The 22,080-nt window shown below is 41.3% G+C and overlaps 3 protein-coding genes across 3 annotated transcripts; 2 read left to right on the top strand and 1 right to left on the bottom strand.

Annotated features, from left to right (window-relative positions):
- Nucleotides 1-4,439: 4,439 nt before the first annotated feature.
- LOC112570305 lies at nt 4,440-7,717 on the top strand. The gene is made up of 7 exons (XM_025248726.1): nt 4,440-4,599; nt 5,149-5,297; nt 5,626-5,667; nt 6,070-6,284; nt 6,504-6,661; nt 6,798-6,979; nt 7,221-7,717. The coding sequence occupies exons 1-7, from the start codon at nt 4,532-4,534 to the stop codon at nt 7,304-7,306; spliced, it is 900 nt and encodes a 299-aa protein (XP_025104511.1). The 5' UTR covers nt 4,440-4,531; the 3' UTR covers nt 7,307-7,717.
- Nucleotides 7,718-10,496: 2,779 nt separating this feature from the next.
- Nucleotides 10,497-12,540, top strand: LOC112570856. Its single transcript, XM_025249567.1, has 4 exons — nt 10,497-10,518; nt 11,168-11,552; nt 11,806-11,851; nt 12,428-12,540. The coding sequence occupies exons 2-3, from the start codon at nt 11,180-11,182 to the stop codon at nt 11,817-11,819; spliced, it is 387 nt and encodes a 128-aa protein (XP_025105352.1). The 5' UTR covers nt 10,497-10,518; nt 11,168-11,179; the 3' UTR covers nt 11,820-11,851; nt 12,428-12,540.
- A 4,432-nt stretch (nt 12,541-16,972) lies between these two features.
- Nucleotides 16,973-21,641, bottom strand: LOC112569931 (antigen WC1.1-like). The gene is made up of 7 exons (XM_025248070.1): nt 21,538-21,641; nt 20,246-20,389; nt 19,538-19,747; nt 19,145-19,287; nt 18,438-18,702; nt 17,656-17,797; nt 16,973-17,387 (listed from the first exon to the last, which is right to left on the bottom strand). Exons 1-7 carry the CDS (start codon nt 21,581-21,583, stop codon nt 17,198-17,200), a joined length of 1,140 nt encoding a protein of 379 aa, XP_025103855.1. The 5' UTR covers nt 21,584-21,641; the 3' UTR covers nt 16,973-17,197.
- Between the last annotated feature and the right edge of the window lie 439 nt (nt 21,642-22,080).

Here is a 22,080-nt window from a genome sequence, read left to right as displayed (position 1 = left end):
TATCAACCCGGCAGCTCTTCCTTGCGATGTAATGTAGAAGCAGGAACTGAAGTATCGTTGAAGTCAGAAAAAACCTTGCAGTGTACTGCTGCGTCAAGCAATTGTCTGTAAGACACAATAACAAACCGTTCATTCTTGGACAAAGCCAGAATCCGTGGTTTTCACGAGCAAACCTGTCGATATGTCACAGTTGAAGATGGAAATATTTCACAGGTGAGTCCACTGCTTGTCTGACGTGACCGTTAGCACGTGTACACTCGTGTCGCGTAGATCAGGCGTCAAGTCTGAACTGTATTCTCTCCCACATTGTCTTGCTCTGTGTCTTAGCTCCACACAAACGTCCTCACATTAATGAGATATCAATTGATCAATGAACTGTGGAGGACCGGCCATTTTGTCACTTTTATTGTTGGATGCTTCTTTGTAGGTACATTTGTCCGTATTTCGATTCCTCCATGACTGGCAGGACAACTCTGACCACGCGCTTACAATGAGTCTGCAGGGCAGGATTCGCGGCTAGGTTGTGCCGTCTGTACACTCCATCTTGTTCACTCCATTGAGATGACGTGTGTGTTCCTGGCAGTTTGAGTTACCAAGGGGACAGTAGAGGGTGTTTGTGGTCCGTCGTGCCTAGTCATCTTGCGTTAAACAGCAGCCTCGTTGTCATGAACGTCACCGGTTCTGGAGGCGTGTGCGCTCGTTCAGCGGACATTGTTCATTGTAAACGGCGAACTGACTTTTTTCACGAAACTTTAGACACGTGAGTTGGTAACTGCGATAGCCTCCGTGGCTACCGACGAGGTCTGAAGACTGAAATGTGGTGTGTTCAAATCTACAGTGACAAATAAAATCTGAGTAGTGAGTGACGTGAGTGAGTGAGGTGAGTGACGTGAGTGAGTGAGAGTGAGTGATACGTAGGTGGTGCATGAGTGATGTGAGTGAGTTGAGTGAGTGACGTGAGTGCAGTGAGTGTGAAGTGAGTGATGAGTTGAGTGATTAGTGCAGGAGTGATGAGTGAGGTGAGTGTGGTAGTGGTAGTGAGTGATAGTGAAGTGATGAGTAGTGAGGTGAGTGACGTGATGCTGTGATCTGAGTGAGTGAGTGAGTGAGTGAGTGATGAGTGATGAGTGAGTGTAGTGATGAGTGACGTGAGTGAGTGAGTGGTGACAGTGCAGTGATGATGTGGTGAGTGAGTGAGTGATGAGTTATGTGATGTGCAGTGAGTGAGTCAGTGAGTGAGTGCATGAGGATGAGTGATTGAGTGAAGAATGTGAGTGAGTGAGGTGAGTGAGTGATGTGAGTGAGTGAGGAGTGATTGAGTGATGTGGTGAGGAGTGAGTGAGTGGTGAGTAGTGAGTGAGTGATGATGAGTGAGTGCAGATGAGGTGACTGAGTGAGTTGACGGTGGGAGTGAGTGGGTGAGTGGATGAGTGAGTGGAGTGAATCGAGAGTGAGTGACGTGAGTGATGTGAGTGAGTATGGGTGAGTGAGCGGTGACGTGAGTAAGTGAGTGGTGCTGGACGTGTACGGAGACGTGAGTGATGAGTGCATGAGTGAGTATGAGTGTGAGGATGAGTAGTGTGGGGCGATGAGTGGTGAGTGAGTGATGATGAGTGAGGAGTGATGAGAGTGATGTGAGTGAGTGAGTGAGATGAGTGAGTGCATGAGTGAGCTGATGAGTTATGTGATGTGGTATGATGTAGTGATGAGTGATGTGAGTGAGTGAGTGAGTGAGTGAGTGAGTGAGTGAGTGAGTGAGTGAGTGAAGTGGTGATGTGAGTGAGTGAGTGATAGTGAGTGAGTGAGTGAGTGTGAGTGGTGAAGTGAGTGATGGCAGTGAGTGAGTGTTAATGATTGATCGTGAGTGAGTGAGTGAGTGGAGAAAAAATATGTGAGTGAGTGATACTGAGTAGTGAGAGGTGAGTGACTGAGTGAGTGAGTGATGAGTAGAGCTGAGTGAGTGAGTGAGTGAGTGAGTGAGTGAGTGAGTGAGTTGAGTGACGTGAGTGAGTGTGGTGAGTGAGTGAGTGAGGAGTGAGTGAGTGAGTTGAGTGAGTGAGTGAGTGAGGTTGAGTGAGTGAGTGAGGTGAGTGAGTGAGTGAGTGGTGAGTGAGTGAGTGAGTGAGTGAGTGGATGATGAGTGAGTGAGTGAGTGTGAGTGATGAGGAGTGAGTGAGTGAGTGAGTGAGTGATGATGAGTGATGAGTGAGTGAGTGAGTGAGTGAGTGAGAGTGAGTGAGTGAGTGAGTGAGTGAGTGATGAGTGAGTGATCGAGTGAAGTGAGTGAGTGAGTGAGTGAGATGAGTGATGAGTGAGTGAGTGAGTGAGTGAGTAGAGTGAGTGAGGAGTGAGTGACGTGAGTGGTGAGTGAGTGAGATGAGTAGAGTGAGTGTGAGTGAGTATGAGTGATGAGTGAAGTGAGTGAGTATGAGTAGCAAGTGATGAGTGAGTGAAGTATGATGAGTGAGTGAGTGAGTGAGTGAGTGGTGAGTGTGAGTTGAGAAGAGTGAGTGAGTGAGTGAATGTGAGTGAGGAGTTAGATGAGTGAGTGAGTGAGTGAGTAGTGAGTGAGTGATGAGTGAGTGAGTGAGTGTTAGTGAAGTGAGTGAGTGAGTGATGAGTGAGTGAGTGAGTGAGTGAGTGAGTGAGTGAGCTGAGTGAGTGTGAGTAGTGAGTGAAGTAAAGTGAGTGGTATAGTTGAGTGAGTGAGTGAGTGAGTGAGTGATGAGTGAGTGAGTGAGTGAGTGATGAGTGAGTGATGAGTGAGTGATGAGTGAGTGACAGTGAGTGAGTCGTGAGTGAGTGAGTGAGGAGTGAGTTGAGTGAGTGCAGTGAGTGAGTGAGTGAGTGAGTGAGTGATGAGGATGAAGTGAGTGAGTGAGTGAGAGTGTGAGTGAGTGCAGTGATAGTGAGTGAGGAGTGAGTGACAGTGGTGTGAGTGACAGGGTGAGTGAGTGGATGTTGAGTGAGAGTGAGTGAGTGAGTGAGAGATGAGTGAGTGAGTGAGTGAATAAGAGTGAGTGACGTGGGAGTGAGTGTGGTGAGTGAGTGAGTGGAGTGAGTGAGTGATGTGAGTGAGTGAGTGAGTGAGTGAGTGAGTGAGTGAGTGAGTGAGTGAGAGTGAGTGAGTGAGTGAGTGAGTGAGTGAGTGAGTGAGTGAGTGAGTGAGTGAGTGAGTGAGTGAGTGAGTGAGTGAGTGAGTGAGTGAGTGAGTGAGTGAGTGAGTGAGTGAGTGAGTGAGTAGTGAGTGAGTGATGAGTGAGTGAGTGAGTGAGTGAGTGAGTGAGTGAGTGAGGAGTAGTGAGTGAGTGAGTGAGTGAGTGAGTGAGTGGAGTGAGTGAGTGAGTGAGTGAGTGAGTGAGTGAGTGATGAGTGAGTGAGATGAGTGAGTGAGTGAGTGAGTGAGTGAGTGAGTGAGTGAGTGAGTGAGTGAGTGAGTGGGAGTGAGTGAGTGAGTGAGTGAGTGAGTGAGTGAGTGAGTGAGTGAGTGAGTGATGAGTGAGTGAGTGAGTGAGTGAGTGAGTGAGTGAGTGAGTGAGTGAGTGAGTGAGTGAGTGAGTGAGTGAGTGAGTGAGTGAGTGAGTGAGTGAGTGAGTGAGTGAGTGAGTGAGTGAGTGAGTGAGTGAGTGAGTGAGTGGTGAGTGAGTGAGTGAGTGAGTGAGTGAGTGAGTGAGTGAGTGAGTGAGTGAGTGAGTGAGTGAGTGAGTGAGTGAGTGAGTGAGTGAGTGAGTGAGTGAGTGAGTGAGTGAGTGAGTGAGTGAGTGAGTGAGTGAGTGAGTGAGTGAGTGAGTGAGTGAGTGAGTGAGTGAGTGAGTGAGTGAGTGAGTGAGTGAGTGAGTGAGTGAGTGAGTGAGTGAGTGATGCAGATAACTGGTCCCTTTTCCATCTCTATGGGAATCTTAAATCAGACTTTATTGTCTGTCCGAAGAAGTCAAAGGCAGAAATCACAATCACGACCACATATACAAACATAATATGAGTATATCTATCTATATATACAGTCAGACGCATTGCAGTACCACTTGTGTCCATCTGTGCACAAGCTGGTAGAAGCGAAATTCCCGTAGAAGTGGAACAAGTCACAAACCTGAGGGACGAAGGTGAGCTGGGGTCAGAGTAGCGCCCATTTTGTTGACTCCTTCATATCATTCGGAAACGAAACAAATATTTGTAGGTACAAATCAGAGTAGGATCTCCGCACCGTCCACAGTCAGTGTAAAGTCGCCAGGTAAATATCCTTGCAAGCAAGATCTGACCTGCTGCTAATGCACTTCCTGCTGCTGATATTTTATCGAGAACGAACTTGAAGAAGCGACTAATGTTTCAGTGCTGAAACCTGTTTACTGGTTTTTTTTTACCTATGACTGTCGTATCCTGTTTACTAGAAACGGGATTTTTGTGTCGATTTTCATCTTGTAATGCAGGGAAATGTTTGTTTAGTAGGCAGACCTAGTATTTGTTGATTGGCTTCTATCGCCTTCTACTGTAATGAGGCGCAGGTCCTGGTTGGAATTTTGCTTATAAAGCCGCAATGCACGAAACACCAAGAATGTCAAAGAGAGTTTACTCACCTGTCCCACTAATTCTAATCATGACCAGGTAAGCCACTTTTTATGAAATTCATCATTCTTGGGCAGGGTTGCAAACATTATGCTTTATGCGTTGACAGCAAGGGCTGTTACTCTTGTTGAGTATACTCTGATGAACTAATTGGGAAGATTAAATAATATTTTCCGTTTGAATTTCATATTTTCCGACTTTGTTATATTATTTAGAAGTTCACTCTTTGTGAAAAATATATAGAGACAATAGATGGAAAATAAGGCCTGTAACCATCTTGAGGACAAAGAAGCAGGGTGTGTGGTGTGGAGCTGACTGTTCACTCTCTCTGGGGGAAGTATGTTTTACCGAGCACTGCCCAGGGACTAGAACAATGTTTTGTCGCACTCATGTAAACCTTAAACTATCTTTTAGTTTTCTCGAGAGAAGGACTGGTCACTTGGAGCGATGCTTTCAGATAAAGTGTCACAATATTTTGTGCCAGACTTTGTCAATTTTTTTTTAGTTAACTATGTTATGAACAAGTTGTAACAAGCTGCATAATCATACATGCTCTCTCTGTGTGAATATTTTTGTTTGTCTCTACAGGAGATCTTTCTCTGACATGAGGCCATTTCTGTGTCTAACCTGGATGGGAGCACTGCTCCTTTTTGCCAGCTGCTCAGCCACTTCGCCCACACAGAGCGAGGCTGGGTGGACACAGAAACTTGGCGAGTTGGAGGCAAGACTTGCTCGAGGCGAGTGTCTGGCCTTCTGTGTGTGTGTGTGCGTGAGCGTGAGTGTGTGTATGAGTGTGTGTGTGCGTGCGTGCGTGTGTGTGAGCGTGAGTGTGTGTGTGAGTGTGTGTGTGCGTGTGTGTGAGCGTGAGCGTGTGTGTGAGCGTGAGTGTGTGTGTGAGCGTCAGCATGTGTGTGTCTGTGTGAGCAAGACCTTATACGCATATGTATGCAAATCAAAGATAAGCCACTCACTTTGAGTGACATTACTTGGTGTAAGAAAACAGTCCTGTGTGTGTTGTATTATTAACTGTTCAAATTATCCAAGACTTTTCTGTTTTGAACACAGTGGAAGAGAAACGTGAGCAGAGGGATACAAGTGATTATGGAGGTAAGAAAAAAAGTTAACCCTTTACATCCTCCTCCTCCTCCATCGTGAAAACAAAAAGCATATTTATAAAGCTACAGACTCTATTACAGTCATCCAAGTCCAAGATCAACATACAAGAGCAGTTAGATACTCGCATATATTTATCTATCTACCTGCATGAGTGGGTCTCTCTCTCTAGTACTTTCGGTGAGCACGAGGAAGACACGAGAGACAGCGAGAGAGACAGAGTGAGAAATGACAAAGGACAAATGTTTATTTACGAAGATAATAGAACAACAAAGAGATATTATTTCTACATCTCGCCCCCTCTTAAAAAAAACAAAACAAACAAAACAAAACTGAACGCTGCACTAACATCTGTGTGTGTATATGTATGTGTATATATGTATATTCTTGCTGCAGACTTCATCGAGATGGACGGTTGGGTCTTGGTGTTTCGCGGCACACAAGGTCTGGGATCCCCCGTGTATGACGCATGGACGCGCACTGGTTACCATGACGACTACACATTCACCCGCGCCTCCATGCCATGCGGGTGCACGAGAACCAACGGGTCATGTGACCGTCACTACCGCAGTCGTCTGCTGGACTCCTGGCCCTCCTCGGCCCTGGATAAAGTGTGTCTCTCCTGATTACAAGTAATCCATTAGATGTTAAAATATAAATAATAAAATAAAAATTAATTCTAGGGTCTTAAAATGTAACTGTTAGGTCTATATGTCACAAATGATTAAAGTTCAAGCAATGTTAATGCGACCTCCCACCTCCTCCCCCCGAGCCTCTTTTGTACGAGAGTTTGGGTGAGGAGCTGAACAATGTACCCGCCATTCATTCAGGTGAAGCTGGCTGTGTATGAAGGTGGGGTGGAGAAGGCCTACATGATCTTCACCGGCCTCGGCAGCAACTACATCAACTGGTTCTCGGCGGACAGACTCGTACAGTCTTCATGGAAGGACCTGAAGTCGTCTGCTCACAGCTACTTCGATATTACAGGGTAAAAAGTTCACCAGTGCTGATAAAGTTTATTTCGATAAAATTATTTTATTTAGTAATTTATCAGCAGCCTTTAAACTAGCTTTGAGACACAATAGACGAAAAATAATTTTTTGTTAATTTTTATTGTCTGCCAGGTTTTCTGCACGTGGGACTTTTCGCCGGTTCTATGTTAGCAAGAATCATGGTGGATGTCCTGGTGACAACGGGTGGTTGAACATCAAGGACGCCGGAAACTCTTGTCCATGGGAGACTTCGAATCAGAACCCTGCGTTTGTTTATTCAAAAGCCAAGACAGTGATTAACTGGCAAAGCGCCGGTATGTTCCCCCCCCCTCTCTCTCTCTCTCTCACACACACACACAAACATACGCACACACATTATGCACTAACGGACACACTACCCATTCAAAGACAGGAAAGGCAGAATGTGTCACGCAAACTGTGTCGACAGCTGACACAGTCAGGTAGCTGATGACACTGTATATTCAAATTAAAATATATGAATTTTAGTTCATTAAACATGATTATTTTTGTAGCTGACAAACCTTTTCTTGACAGGGGACATGCGGGGCTTTGCTGACGTCATGGCAGTGTGGGTCAAGTTTCGACCCTCGGTCAATCTCAACCGAGCGTGCATGCCATGATGGCGGGGTGTGTCCACCCTGCGAAGAAAATATCCCTGGGTCCTTTTGTTAGGGTTGCAAACAAGAATAATGGAGAACTATGTTAGAGGCTGTAAGTACAAAGAAAACAGAAATTTTATCTCGTATCTTGTTGTGTTTCACCAACCGTAGCAGATCATGGATTGTGATATGTATTCAGCTTCTATTTACATGTGAATGTTGAAAAGATTTACTTTAAACTCACTAACAACAAGCAGCAATCTATCTTCTCCATGTTTACCAACGAAAGCAGCTGGCGATATTTTCAACTTTAATATTCTTGAATTTACTGCTCATAAAATGTCGTTATCATTTCATGTTATCCATCATTTTAGAAAAAATTGTAATGAAAGAGTGCGCTGTTTATCCATGAATAATAAATAATAATAAATGTTTTGTGCGTTTATTATTTTTCCTTTCCCTTTTCTTTTGAACGGAAGTGAGATAGTTGTTGGGCAAAGGGTTGAGTTATGATGCAAGCGACCCTCCGACCTTTCACTCCACAAACAAACAGGGGGTAACACAGCACACGTAGTCTCTCGTCACTACTCTCTGGATCCAAACCTGGTAGTGGGATACTTTTATACAAATACACTAAAGGTTACAATAAATCCACAATTCTTTTGAAAAACTTATCTCAAAGTACTTCAGTGGGCTACTCCACAACTTTATTAATATTCTGATGAAAGCTTAGAAAAGTAACAAACAGTAATGAGAGAGAAATGACATTTTGTTTTTACTGCGGAAGTAGAATAAGCGATGCTATAAATATTTTAGATGTAGCCATGATCTAAAAAAGTAAACTAATTAAGCACTACATTACTCGAAACAAATTATTGTAGGTTTAAGAAGAGAAAGGGAGAAAAATTTGATAAACCCCTTGAGAGAGGGAGGAAATGAAGTGGAAAACCTTCAGTCTGTGGAGCCGGTCAGAGGTCCGGTCACCCCCAGTGCATTGTCTGTGATACCCAGGGTATTGTAGCTCAAGTGGTCTGACATTTTACTGTGGACAGGCCCACTCTTAGTTTGTTTACATCTCACTTTCGGTTCCCTGGGTCTTTCCCCCATTAGCAAACCTCACTTATTTTTAGAAGGCGAATACGCCTGACCGAGTGATCTCAACCAGTTACTGGTTGGTCGGGTGGGTGAGGGGAAAGTGCTTCACCCAGAGATGTTTTTGCACCATGAGTACCCGGAGCGAAACCAACAAAAGTCAGTCGTGCGGACAGGTGTCGCTCGCCTTAAGTCGACGAACAAAACTTAAACACACGGGATGTGTTCATGTTTGCTTGCTTGTTTGTTTGTTTGTTGCAATAGAATGATGTTATAGCTGCAAGAAGCCATGTGAACAATCTCACTTTTTTGTGAAATATATTTCTTTCACCCCAGTACCCGGCTGTACCTCCGGTTATCAGTGAATGTTCTACGAGCACAGAATACACAGGTCACTACCTCTATCCTGATTACCAAACGGTACAAAATAAATTCCATGAATTTTCAACATCCGGGTTGACTGAACAAGTAGGTCATAAGCTAATGTCATCTCCGCCTTCCTCTTCTCACGGTGGGGTGCAACAACGAGGATGTTTCCGGAAAACATTTTGTTTAAAACCTGTCATGATGAAAGTGTTGATATTTGTCAGTTACAACTCTTAGAGAACAAATAAACTTCTAAAGTTCTTCTGTAAGGTTAGATGCCTTCACTAGTATCTAACATTTAGCAGAAATGATAGCAGTTGAGTCTGGACTTTAGTGTTCTAACCACAGTTGTAGCGATCATGTTATGAAGTCAAGATAACAAACTTTCAGAAACGGACTAATTTTCCTCTTTGTGTACAGCAAGTGTAAACAACTTATTATGACCGGATGCACAACACACACTCCAATCGGATTCCCTATAGTTTTTTTTGTTTTGTTTTTAGTTCTGTGGAAGAGACTAGAAACTCACAAGGGAATATGTACGACTTGTAGCTTTGTGTGTTGGCAATCTATTTCTGTATTTTATTTCGTCGTGTTATATTTTCATAATTCTTCTCACTATTTGTACCCACACATTTTGCCAACCGTTATGTGTTTATCAAAGTATGTTGTTTGTTTTTGCATGAATGTCCATAACGGCTTCTGCAGAATCCTCAACTTAGTGTCTACTTCCGGTGTAAAAGATGAAGGGAGTGTCTGTTCTTATAGCAGACAAGCCACTGACTTTAACAAATATTTCTTTCAAACTATTCACGGGTGAAAAGAAGGTAACCGAGACAAACAGCCAATGGTGTGGTGTCGCTATGTGTCGAATGTGTCATAGAAGGAGCATCTCGCTAAGGAGCCAGTGGAATCTTCTGAATTATCCTTACCGATGTGACAACAAAACAACTACAGACACTGTGTTTAACTCAAACCTGTTCACCACTTTCAGGACAAACAATGATGGCCATCAGACGAGTGACCATTGTGTAAGTAGGCCAAGAAGATGCTCGTCTGCCAAGAGACAACTCCACCGCCTCCAACACAAGAGTACAATGCCGCCAGGGGACATCTCCACCATCGGTGCAACAACATCTTTGACTGGTGCATTGTAGTCTTTTATGGAATATTCTACAACACGCAGACACACCTACAAGCTGCTGCTTCTTTCCTAATTTACACATGTTTGTTGGTGGGCAGATAAAAAAATGTTAAAAAATTCCTCTCTTCTTCTACACCTGACAAGTTTCAAGTGATTGGTCTGATAAGTAAAGCATACTCATTATGATCACATGCTGATAAGCATACTAATTAGTTATTCACACAAAGCAAAATCCGTTTTCCTTCTGATAAAAGTCTTTAACATTTCCCCCCTTGGGTTATTTTAACAGATTTCGGTGTTTGTTTAGCAAAGTCCTGCGAGGTATGGAAGTAAAGAGATTTTGCGATTGTGGCTGTAGCTAGAAAGGTAAACTAATTATACTTTAAGATCACGAACACACGGTCAGTGGAAAAACAACTTCGTTATTAGTTCTCACAACTGACCGCCTCCTGCGCCTCGTGTTTTGTGTCACACATCACGTGACACCTTTGACTATAAAAGGCCGCCACTTCTTTGTCCAGACAGGTTCCAGCCATCGACAGCTTCCACCACAGCTTCCACTTTCATCACTCGTCAACGGTAAGCAGTCTACTAAGGGAGGGATCCTAGACTTTTGTTGGCCTCCGTACATGTAGGTGTATTCAGACTTCAACGCATTAGTCTTGAACTCTTTTATTTTTGTGGTGCTTCTGTTTCGCCTTGTTTTCAGATTTGTAGTTTTTCACGAGTTTTAAATCTTTCAACACTTGTAGCAGTTCTTGGATATCTTAGGCTAATACCCTCAAAAAAGTAAGCTGTCCATATGTAAAGTATCCCACACTAGCCTCATACACTGCGGTAAAACGTGTTTTCAATCACAGGAGACAATGGCTGCTGAGGTTTTCTAGGGAAATATTTTACAGACCTGCTCAAGAGCGAACACACACACAAACACAAACTTATTCAAACGTACAACCTTAACATAGTGATGTGTATTAGAAGTGACATCCTTGTTATACTTTGCTTCCACACTCCGTTTTTCTTCTGTTCTTTCTATTGTATACTTCTACAAGTTTATTGACAGTAGTTTGGGTTTTCCTCTTGTTATAAAATTCGCATAACAAATGTGTTTGAAGCTATCTCAGTGTCGACAGTTAAATGTGATTCTGTGACAATGAAAAGACTGTACATGACAAGAAGTTTTACTGACGAGAAAACACTAATGCTGTCACAAGAAATGTGGTGACAGTTACAGCACAATGTGACTTGTGTGACAACAACACTGAGTGATGTGATTTCAGATCCTCACAGCCATGAAGTCGCTGGTGCTGATTCTGGTGTTGGCCGCAGCAAGCATGTCGGCTCATGTTCCAGAAGAACGAGCCTTGCTTGCCACCAATTCCTTGACGCTGGTCCCCCCACTACTGACAACCCTCATGTCTGTCCTCGGCCCCATTGCTGCTGCTCTCCTGAACGTTGTCACGTCCTTAGTCGGCAGCTTGCTGGGCAGTCTGCTGGGTACCGCTCTTGCTGTCGTCCAGGGCCTTCTGGCTCTTGTTCTTGGCATCGTGTCCAAACTGGTCAGCTGTGTGACGGCCGCCATCAACATACCCGTCGGCAACATTGTGGAATCCGTCCTGGGTGCAGTCACCAGCGCCGTCTCTCCTGTAATATCAAATCTGACAGGTACCTACTGCACCCTGACTACAAAGCCAGCTTGTCTTACAAATACAGCAGTGTGTCTGTGTGTGTGTGTGCTAGCGAGTGTCTATGGACCGTCAAATGTAATTATATTTTAACGGAGTCTTAACTAATCCATTTCACTATCTCTATCCTTCTCAGAGAGTTTTACTGACTTGCTTCTCAGTCCTCACCATTTAGCTTTGAGTCCAAACTTTGCCAACCTCGTTAATAATCGCTGATTTCGCTGTGTGTGCAGAGGCCTGCCTCTAGTAACTACGATGGACAACTCTCCTCTTCTTGGGGTAAGTGAGTTCTGTATTTTTGTTTCATATGACTCCTTGTACGGGGTGTTGGTCATTTTGTAAGTCGTTTCCTGTGTGCTTTTGTTGCTTGTTTCTAGTGTGGTCTGTGGTGAGACGAACTCAAATGTCAGCTAACGGAAAAACCCACTTTACTACCTGACGACACCTGCAATATTTATAAACACAAGAAAGTAAAAAGACAAACATGCCATCGTTAATAATAATTTCAAACATAATTATAGAAATAAGTCCACACGGTCAAGCACAACCACACACCAGCATCTTCCATCAAGACATTAAGAAATAGATAAAGAGAACGAAAGAGAGAATTACTGGTCAAAGGAACAAGAACAGACAAAAGACACTATACCTGAGTGTCAAGTACCAGGGTTACATATAATGAAGTTTACACCACGATGGTAGTTCTACGAATGATGACAAACTGACACATAAGTACTCAGTTTATGACTGGTTTGTACGATTGTTCATTCCGTTGCTCATAAAATGAAATGATAGAGAATTCCTGAGTAGATAATGTGTGCGATGCATGTTATCTGTATCCTCTCTTTATTACAGTCCAGTTCCTGACTCGATGGGACGACAGAGACATACCATGAGGCATTCCAACTACTCCATCAGCTACATGGAGGGGATTGTGTCAGAGAATAATAAACATGGCTACAACTATTTACACTCTTTGTGTTGTACTAGACTCTCTAAAGGTGTGTTTGTGTGTGTTCTCTGGGTAAAAGGATCTTGATTTTTATGTTTTTGTTTTAAAAACCCAGCTGTTGCTAGGTAACTTAAAACATTGTTTTCAACATTTTACCGTATTTCTACATCTATATTTTCACTGAGAAAGCATGGACCTTTAAACATCTCGGTTTTGAAACGGTTCTGATGTCCAAGCGTCAGCAAGGGAAACAACCCGATGGTCCCTCGGCTTCTTTCAAACAATAAACTCGACACAAACGAAAAATGCTGAATGATGTTTGATGGAAGCAGGCTCTACCTGCCTTTCCCTCCAACCAATCCCACACAGCTCCATCCTACAATCCATTTCAAAATAATTGTAAACTGTTTCAGTTAAAAATCAAAATTAAAGGGATACTAAAGGGTAGTGATAAGGCTGTGGCGACAGTCAAACGTTTCAAAAATAGATTTAGTTAGAATTACAGAGCACGAGAGCGATACAGGAGAAATAAAGGATTCGTTTCTCACTTAATTACCACTTATTAGCACTATTTCGGTTGCCGATGTTTATAAAAATCGAAAAAATCCAGTGAAATCGACCCTTGTGTCCTTCCGCCGAGTATCTACGATAGCTTCCCGAGATGAGTCAAGCAGACGAGTCTTTTGTGACGTCACAAACGACAGGAAGTGTCTGTGGATAGTGTCAGGATAGTGATCGGTGGTGTCTCTTAGTTGGATTTGTGATCTCCAAAGTCATTAACTATCGAGATGGCCATGAATAATGTTCAATTTTACCAATTTGAACCACTTGCATCAGCTCACAATCGACTGCACATCCTCGGAGGACGAGGAAAATGTTGCAAGCAGTCGAAGCACAAAGCAGGTACGTAGGACCAGAGATCTGTAGGGACAGATCTCTGGTAGGACTATAGAAGTAAGTCATACTGTGTGCACGGGAACAGAAAGTGAACGCATGCTTTTACCTTCAAGCACTTTAAATAAACATAATGCCACTCAAACTCTTTACACTGGCATTGTTGTTGACGAATTCACTTCGTAGTGTATTTAAAAATAAAATTACATTTGGTATGCTAATTATTTCCTCACACACACCGGAATATTCACATTGTATATGATAATTGGGGTTTTAAGTGAACTTTCCTAAGGATAGTTTAAAAAATTAATAGTTTGAAATATCTGTATTTAAATATTTTAAACAGACTTTAATATAATACTATTTGCAGCCTTTTTTGGGGGATATAGTTTGAATAATTACACTAATGACTTACTTTATAACAACGATGGATAGAATTCAAGCAGAGACGTTTGCTTTATATGTTATTATGCTGTGCTTTTAACTTATATGTTTGTTGTTTAAATGTGTATTTACATAGATTCATTTATCACAGTTTCAGACTGGTGCATTTGTGAGCATTGTGAGGAATGGCCACAACAAATGTTGAAGCATAAAAAAATGTAGAGTAAAAGCTTAAAAGTGAATTGTCAAGAAAATGTTCCCTATACATCATGAAAATTGTTACATTTATCCAAATCCAGTTATTGGACACACTTCATATCAGATGCATCATGTATCTGACATGAATTGTAAAATAAAATCTTCCCTTTGTTAACATTAATTTCTTTTATTTGTTCAAACTCAGGTATGGGACACACTTTATCTTTATGTCCAAAACAAATCTTGCATGCATCTGGCATTTTTATTTTACAAACATCATTTCTGAAATACTTGGTGCTGAATTTACCTTTCATTCTTTATTTTCTTACAAACTAATAACAATGCAAGGAAAACTGTGTGAGAACTGATTTCTTTCTTTCACATAATATACAGACATGTGGCTTAATCTTTTTATTTCCTCAAGTTCCACTGCATGTGAATTTTTCATTTGATTGCTCTGTAAGCATTTAAAACAGTTTCAGCAATGTATTTTGTCATAATTTTCTTAATTCTTGCACAGTTATGGATTCCAATAAACCAAGTGGACAATTTGAGACACATGTGTGTTTGTGTACTTGTCAAACATTGAACATTTAGGAAGCCTAAAAGAGTGTGGCTGTGATGTCCAGGAGTAATGATGGCCACAGGAGCTGTCTTGGCATATGGTTATAAATTTGACTTCTATGTGACACTCATCTATAGTTGTGATAGAGGGGTTGCTACACTGCCTGCAGACACTCAGCAGCTCCTCCGACTTCTTTTCGTGAATGATAAATTTTCTTTCCAGGAAGGGATTTGTGCCCAGTTCATATTTCTGAGAATTCCTAGAGACAAATATCGAGACTAAAATCATAGTTAAAACCATAAATCATTTTTATAGCTAAATATCACCTTAAATTCTTGTGCTAGCATGTTTCTGATATAAACTATCAAGTACTGACTGTTTGTTAGTAACTGCAATATAAATTTTGTTTACTGGTGCTCCTCGACTGCTGAATTATTCCACTCTGAGGTGTCATTTTCATTTTCTGACTCCCCATATCAATATCAGGATCACACCTAGCAGACATTTATAGACACAATTTCCTTCTTTTTCATTTCATTATGACAAAAATTTATCCACATAAAAATTTTACAAAGCCATATAAAATTATTTTTTTATCTAAGTGTTTAAAACTGCACATATTTTTGGCCTTGAATATCCTTATAAGAAGAAAATATCTGACACAGTTTGTGGAATTCATGCCAATTTTAGATAAAAGAGATGTGTAATAGAGAAAAGAACTAAAAAGTGGCCATTACCTTTCAGGATTGGAGCTGAGATCTGGGTCTGGACCTCTTTATTTAAGCACAGTTGAACTGTTTGTTGTGACTGACTTGTTTTAGTCTGAACATTAAAGTTTTATAAAGTAATCATTCCACAAAACATTAAAACAATAATAAAACATGTATGATTATACCATGTGATCAAGCTATTTATTATTTTTAATTCTTTACAGTATCCAACATAAAACACAATCATTAATATTACTCTAATTTCAAATGTTGAAATATCAATTCTAACTTCCGCAGTGTACTGCACATAGATTTCACTACTATTGTTGATAAGCTCATTATGTAGGATATACCTTTCACATGAATTTCATTGTTTTAGATTTCATAAACAAATAGGCTGTCTTTTCAAAAATATGAATTTAAAAATATTTCATTTTATAAAAGCAAACAATGATTTTTAAAAAAATAATGTAACAAGTGACAGGATTTCAACAATCATTTCTTTTACACTTTCAGTTTGATGCTGACATTTTTCATTTATTATGCATGTACTATGAATTTTTACCTATTGAAACACGCTTATTATAAGTACCACATAACACGTTTATTGTTTTATAGATATATACAGTCTTTGATATATGTATATGTAATGTTATCTACCAATAATGAAAAGTGCATTTTGTAAACACAGTAACAGTACATAGCACTGACACTGACCTGTTTATGCTGTAGTCGTTTGGCAAGTGAAACTCGTCTGTCAGATAGATCCTTCATTCTTTTTCGAGAAATTTCATTGTGTTGAAAAATGGTCGGAATTGCATCTGGCAGAAGCTGTGCCTTGAAGGCCAAATCTAACTGTTCGGACATTTCGGGTCGGCTAGTAAAGCACTGATCGTCAACAAAATGCTTGCACAACACCTCCCACTCTCTGGGCTACCAAACGTGTGGCATCGAGCCTTGTTATTGTATGACACACTCTTTTTGTAAGGCTCGATCTGTCTTTCGGAAAATGATGACAATGTCGAATCTTTTCCCATTTTTTCGTGGCAATCGGTTGCAGGCATGGTTCGGTCTCACATGTAAACAATCCTACTGAAACGTCATAAGGTCACGTGACCGAGAACGAGAGTTCGTCGAAGCAGACGAAAGAGTCCGTGTAATTTCTCTTCTTAAACGCAACATTCTACTACAAACCTTCAACTTTTTTCACATGAACAGACATGAAAATAGACGAGATTCAAATTGATCCTACTATTTACGAGTTTCTAAGCAGTTTAATTTTCCCTTTAGTATCCCTTTAATCGAAAATATTTCGTCTACAACCTTCACGTTATTACAGTCGTGCTAGCGTTTTGGAAACGGTTGTAAAATGTTTCAGTACTATCTTGGGTATACTTTTAATAGAACTACAACACACACACACACACGCCACCTCAGATGACTATACGTTCTACAAATCACGTGACTTACGAATATGTTATGGATAGAGGACGAAGAAATAAAAGCACATGAAATTGCCCTTTTGCTTATTTTAATCTCTGACAGAGAAATGTCGGTGCATAAACACCTTAATTTAAGATTTAAACTGTCGTGTGTTGGACTTGCTGATGTGATGGTTGTGGGGAGATGCTGCAGACCGCTCGCCATAAACTTGTTCACATTGTCAACCCTCCTTGCTTGATGTCACTCAGTCATCATGTCTAGTGTGTGTGTTGGGAGAGGAGTGGGCATGCACTGGCATATAGACAACACATTCGCAGTTTGTTTTGTTTTCTTTACCATGCTTAATTACTTTTAAACCTCTTTAAAAAATTTTATTCTTTTGGTTTGCAGAGGATTGTCAGAGATGATAAAGCGGTTTAAAAAGTGCATACACGGTTGGAAGTTGTATCGATGACACTTGTTTGAAAACTTGTTTTCGTTTAACTCGATGTAAGTTGTGACAAACAGTCGACTCCAACAATTTCACTGCGATGACAATTGTGTACACCCAGCGGCCTGTGGGAGCAGTCAAAGATGCTGCTTTCATTGCCCCGGCACATCACATCGTCCAACAGGATCGGCAACTCGCCCTCACCGTAGAAGGAATCGCTGCGCACCTCGGGTGTACCTCTGGCAACGAGAAGGAGGGCGACATGTTAAAGATTTTCATGAAATCAAGTGACCATGAAGTCCCGCATTTAAGCGGACACACACACACACACACACACACAACACACACACACACACACACACACACACACACACACAAGAATGCGCGCGCGCACACACACACATACCACTTTCTTGTATACACATATTACAGTCCGCACTACATTACACCGCGCAGGCAGAGGAAGTCGTCGCGAGGTCGATGATAGTGTAAGAGACAATCACTTGCCCTGTGACCCCTAGCATCGTGCAGACGACAGTGGCTGACCAGACGGAGAAGAGGTCGTCACACACCACCGCCCAGCTGCCGTTGTACTTCACTTCAACTCGTCCGTTCCAAGGTCTGCTGCCGTTGACTAAGCGAATTGTGTCTACAAGAAAATATAATGTTTGGTCATTGTATTCTACAACAAAGTTTGTTTGTTTGCTTTGCATACATGATAATAAATATGTAATAAATAATAATAAATATGTGACAGTACGTGTTCATATTTGTGCCTGTGTCGTTGTGTTTGTTAGTTTCTTCTTTCCAAATATTGTTATCTGTTCCTTTAATTAATAAAGAATATAAGTATCTTGACACATAGTTAATGAAGCCAGTTGTCATTTGAAGGAGAGCAATGGCCTGAGGTGGTATCGACATAACATTAACAATGGAAGGCGATGATAGAGGTTTGCATCGCTCATCTAGCCAGCAGTAAAATAAGTCAGTTTCTCATTTCTAGATGACCATGCAGCAGACATAAGGTCTTCCACATTTTACCTTTCTTGAAAATAACCAAGAAAGAATTCTTGACTTAAATGTACTTTATCCAAACAAATTACGAACCTGTAAAAAGTGTTTTAGCTCCCTTTGTGTGTTTCAGTGATGTTTTGTCAAATTGGTGTTATTTCTGATTTATTATTGTAGTGTAGCCTTGTAGTGGGTCTTGTAAGCCACCCTGTAGGCTTATGACCCAGAAATATGTCCGAGGTGGTTAGGAATGGGTGAGAATCTGTATCTCAACTCACCATGCTGTCTCGCAAGATACTGGAAGACGGATTCCATTTCCCGCTTTTCTCGCTGGACTAAGTTGCTCAAAGGTGGTTTGACAGAACAGGTGTCAACGTGCACTTCGTTACTGACCAGCATGGCGGGACTGATGTCCACACACCTGGCTGTGGAGTCATCAATGTCCAGGAAGCAGGAATAGTTGCCCTCTTCTGCAGGGCTGACATTTAAAATCTCTTCGCCATTTTCTGTGAAGCTGCTGCCAAGGGTGAGACCTGAGGGTGTCTGTCAATGAGTTGTGTTACTGTTACACTGTTACACTGCCTATGACAGGAAGCTTGGCCATTAAATGGTGTAAAGTTCACTTATTTTGAATATCCAGCTTGATATCATAATTAAAGCAAACCATTTATTGAAGCTCAGACAGTAAGACAAGTACACATTTCTCTGTTGCAATGACTTAGAGTCAGAGGCAGTGTGCCTGACATGTTTAACTGAACATAATAGTACTTGTCTTTGTGGTAGAAAAGAAATAAGTTTGAGTAAAAAAGTTTCTTTCGCTCAACAAGTTTTAATGAGTAAAAAATACTTTGTTTATGGTTTTGGTTTTCTCGCTCTTTTTTTGAGTGATGTTACGGATTACATAATTGTTATCTTTGTATTAAAAACGACGATTTAGTACAGAAGGCCATCATTATTTTAAATAAAAACTAATAACCTAGCTCACCCTCCACTTCACAGAAACGTTGAGGGACCCCCGTGAGGTCACATTGCCACACGCGAGCTGCACGTGCCAGTCTCCAGACTCTCGTCGCACAGCGCTGGGCAGCATCCTCACGTGCAACATCCGATCTGCTACAGTCGGGGGATCTACAATCATAGCAAACTGAATCAAAGGACAATAAATAATTTCACTTAAAACATATCCAAAAGTAAAATTCGTCAAAGTTGAAAGGTTATCACTAAAGATAAGGCAGAGTCAATCACTCTTTGAGATGCGGCTTGATCGAGAGAAGTAGTGAGATGAAGGAGGTCAAGGGGTCGAGTATCTAACCACTAAACATGAATATGTAAAGCTTTCATAATAAACAAGCCACGGTGTGTGATTGTTTGTCTTTACCTGGCGCACGCACATAAACATATCCTGTTTCGGTGGCAAAAGATGAATTTCTGTTGATGACAACACGAACCGAGTACTGGCCGAAGTCGTCTGGTCTGATGTTGCTGACCCTTAACCCGGCATTGGACACGAAGGTCAAAGGTTGTGGCGCTGAGTGAGACAGTAGCAGCTCACCTTGTATATAACTTGCAATGAGTGTAGTGTTTCCTCCTGCGAATACATACATTTAAACTCTTGTGTCAGTATTTGAACAAAACAGAAAATTAATGTGTAATTAATGTATATGCACATCAGAAAAATAGCGCGAAAGCCGCGAAACGAATCCTGTGTGTCTCAGTTTGTAAAGAAACTTTCTAACAAATAATGTGTTCTTTATAAGTCCTCTCTAGTTTATATACCATACATATTGGAGAATGAATTACACTCATTAAACATTGTAAAAGTCTTTCATTTGTTTCTGTTGTTGTTGTTGTTGATCTTTTGATGAAAGCGCTGCATTTCAATTTGTTTGTTGTTGTTGTTGTTGTTGTTGTTGTTGTTGTTTTAGCAGCACTTGCTTTTCTCCACTACACACGCAAGCAATGGATGAAAACATTTGAAACAGCAAAAGCGAGATTGAGGTGTGAGGCGCAGTGGCGATGCTGACCGAGTACAAAGCTAGGTTTCTCAGTTCTACCTGACACACAGGCTGACATGACATCTACTTACCTGTCCCTGTAAAGTACCATTCTATGTCACTGACACTCTCTACACTTGTCAGTGTGAATGACCAGGACAGTGTCACCGCGTCGCCCACACATGAGTAGTAAACAGTATTGTTGGTGGGAGACCTGCTTGTCCAGGTGTAGGCCTCTTTACCACAGAAAATAACTAGATTACCATTGTAAACTCAAACTACATGATTATTTGTCTGAAGTAATTAAAACAATGTGCCAGTTTCTTGTGGATTCAGTGAATTTTCTAACTTTGACATGAAGGTAGTAGTAGTCAGTAGATAGTTTAAATGTCTGTAATTGAGAATCAAGACGGATGACGGTCAGAGTCAGGGTCAGGGTCAGGGTCATGGTGGTGCAATGTCTTGACCCATTCTATGAACACAGTCTGAACACAAACAAGGTAACTAAATTTACATCACCTAGACCTGTTACAACAAAGCACATTTAGAGGTCTTCCTTCGGCAAAGACCGACTTTCTATTATCTATTATTACAGAAAAGAGATTTGAGAAGCTGGGGAATCTGGTCACTGGTGTGTATTGTTGTAATTTTCTGATAATCAGATCATGATCGCTCACGAAAGATTTAGCGAAATCCACAAATAGTACAGTAGAACAATTGTTATCGTTAATATGGCTTGACCATTCCTTCACTATACATGTAGCTGTTAGTTGTGTATGGGGAGAGGAAGTCGCTTATGGGAACGAGTTTTACTTGTTTCAGAAGGGATGACCAAAAAATTCTACTTTATAGAGATGATGGATATGTCAGGGCTTCTGCAAAACGCTTGTAATGAGATTTTTATATTATCAGGGATGTGTGTTGACGTGTTTAAGGTGGGTATACATAGACCCTAGTCTAATATAGGGGTGGATGCTTCTGGTGAAGCTGTTTGCGCATCGGCTGTCCATCACTGTACATACAATCATACAATTAGATATGAAACTTACTGGAACCTTGACCTGTGTTTACTCCTACAAGTCTCTTCCTGTTCCAGACTTTGACACTCAGAGATTTCCAAGTTTTTATCCCGTTTGACAAAAAAGAATGTCTTTCATTGACATAATCAGTCATGATCATCAGATTTTCACGAGAATCGCTTTGTAGGACAGCTACTCATTTGGGTTCTTGTCTTTGGCACTTCTAACAACTGAAGAGTCGTTGCCATCTTGGTGGAATGAGATAATAAGAAGAGAAAGGTAAACGCCATAAAAAATGCAAAAGTAAGCAAGCAATATGCAAACTCGCTCATACACGTAGATTAACATGTAAAAGAATAAAATACCTGCCACAGATACGAAAACAATGAAGATCGCAAAGGCGCATTCCATGAGAAAATTGTTGTGTTGACGGACAGTACGTTCTAGAAATCTTCCAGCTGCTTCTTTATTGAAAAATTTACTGATAAAACATAATCTGCTAAGCGCCCTAAATAAGAAAAAACAGAAACTTACTCTAAGACAATTGACCCGACATCTTGTTCAGAACAGCGCATCCCAGGCAACATGTGTGTCCACACACACACAGAGGACACACACACACGCAGAAGCTCACACACAGAAACACACACAGATAGAGGCCCCCCCCACACACACACACACACAGACCTTTAACTGTGTTCGTGTTTCATGTGGTCTAATACTTCCTACTATTTACACAGAGTACATCGTGAGCTAACCCTACTCTATGACAACAGTGATAAAACAAAAAAGTCACTGTACTTCAGTCAGATTCAGAACTGTTTGTCATTCACGAATATAATATAATATTACCCACAATGCACTATACACTTGGGTGTCTGGGTTATGTAGGGTAATGAGGGGTTGTA

The sequence above is a fragment of the Pomacea canaliculata genome, linkage group LG1 (genome assembly GCF_003073045.1).
Source record: "Pomacea canaliculata isolate SZHN2017 linkage group LG1, ASM307304v1, whole genome shotgun sequence".
Classification (NCBI taxonomy): domain Eukaryota; kingdom Metazoa; phylum Mollusca; class Gastropoda; order Architaenioglossa; family Ampullariidae; genus Pomacea; species Pomacea canaliculata.
The sequence above is the reverse complement of the archived record's forward strand: the minus strand, read 5'-3'. Positions and strand labels throughout refer to the sequence as shown.

Coding starts and splice junctions, on each gene's coding strand:
- LOC112570856 (XM_025249567.1), top strand. CDS start 11,180: ATGAAGTCGCTGGTGCTGATTCTGGTGTTGGCCGCAGCAAGCATGTCG.
- LOC112569931 (XM_025248070.1), bottom strand. CDS start 21,583: ATGGAATGCGCCTTTGCGATCTTCATTGTTTTCGTATCTGTGGCAG. Junction 19,748..20,245: donor ATGGTACTTTACAGGGACAG/GTAAGTAGATGT, acceptor ATGTATTCGCAG/GAGGAAACACTACACTCATT. Junction 17,388..17,655: donor ACGATGCTAGGGGTCACAGG/GCAAGTGATTGT, acceptor TCTCGTTGCCAG/AGGTACACCCGAGGTGCGCA.
- LOC112570305 (XM_025248726.1), top strand. CDS start 4,532: ATGCACGAAACACCAAGAATGTCAAAGAGAGTTTACTCACCTGTCCCA. Junction 5,668..6,069: donor GGATACAAGTGATTATGGAG/GTAAGAAAAAAA, acceptor TTCTTGCTGCAG/ACTTCATCGAGATGGACGGT. Junction 6,285..6,503: donor CCTCCTCGGCCCTGGATAAA/GTGTGTCTCTCC, acceptor CCATTCATTCAG/GTGAAGCTGGCTGTGTATGA.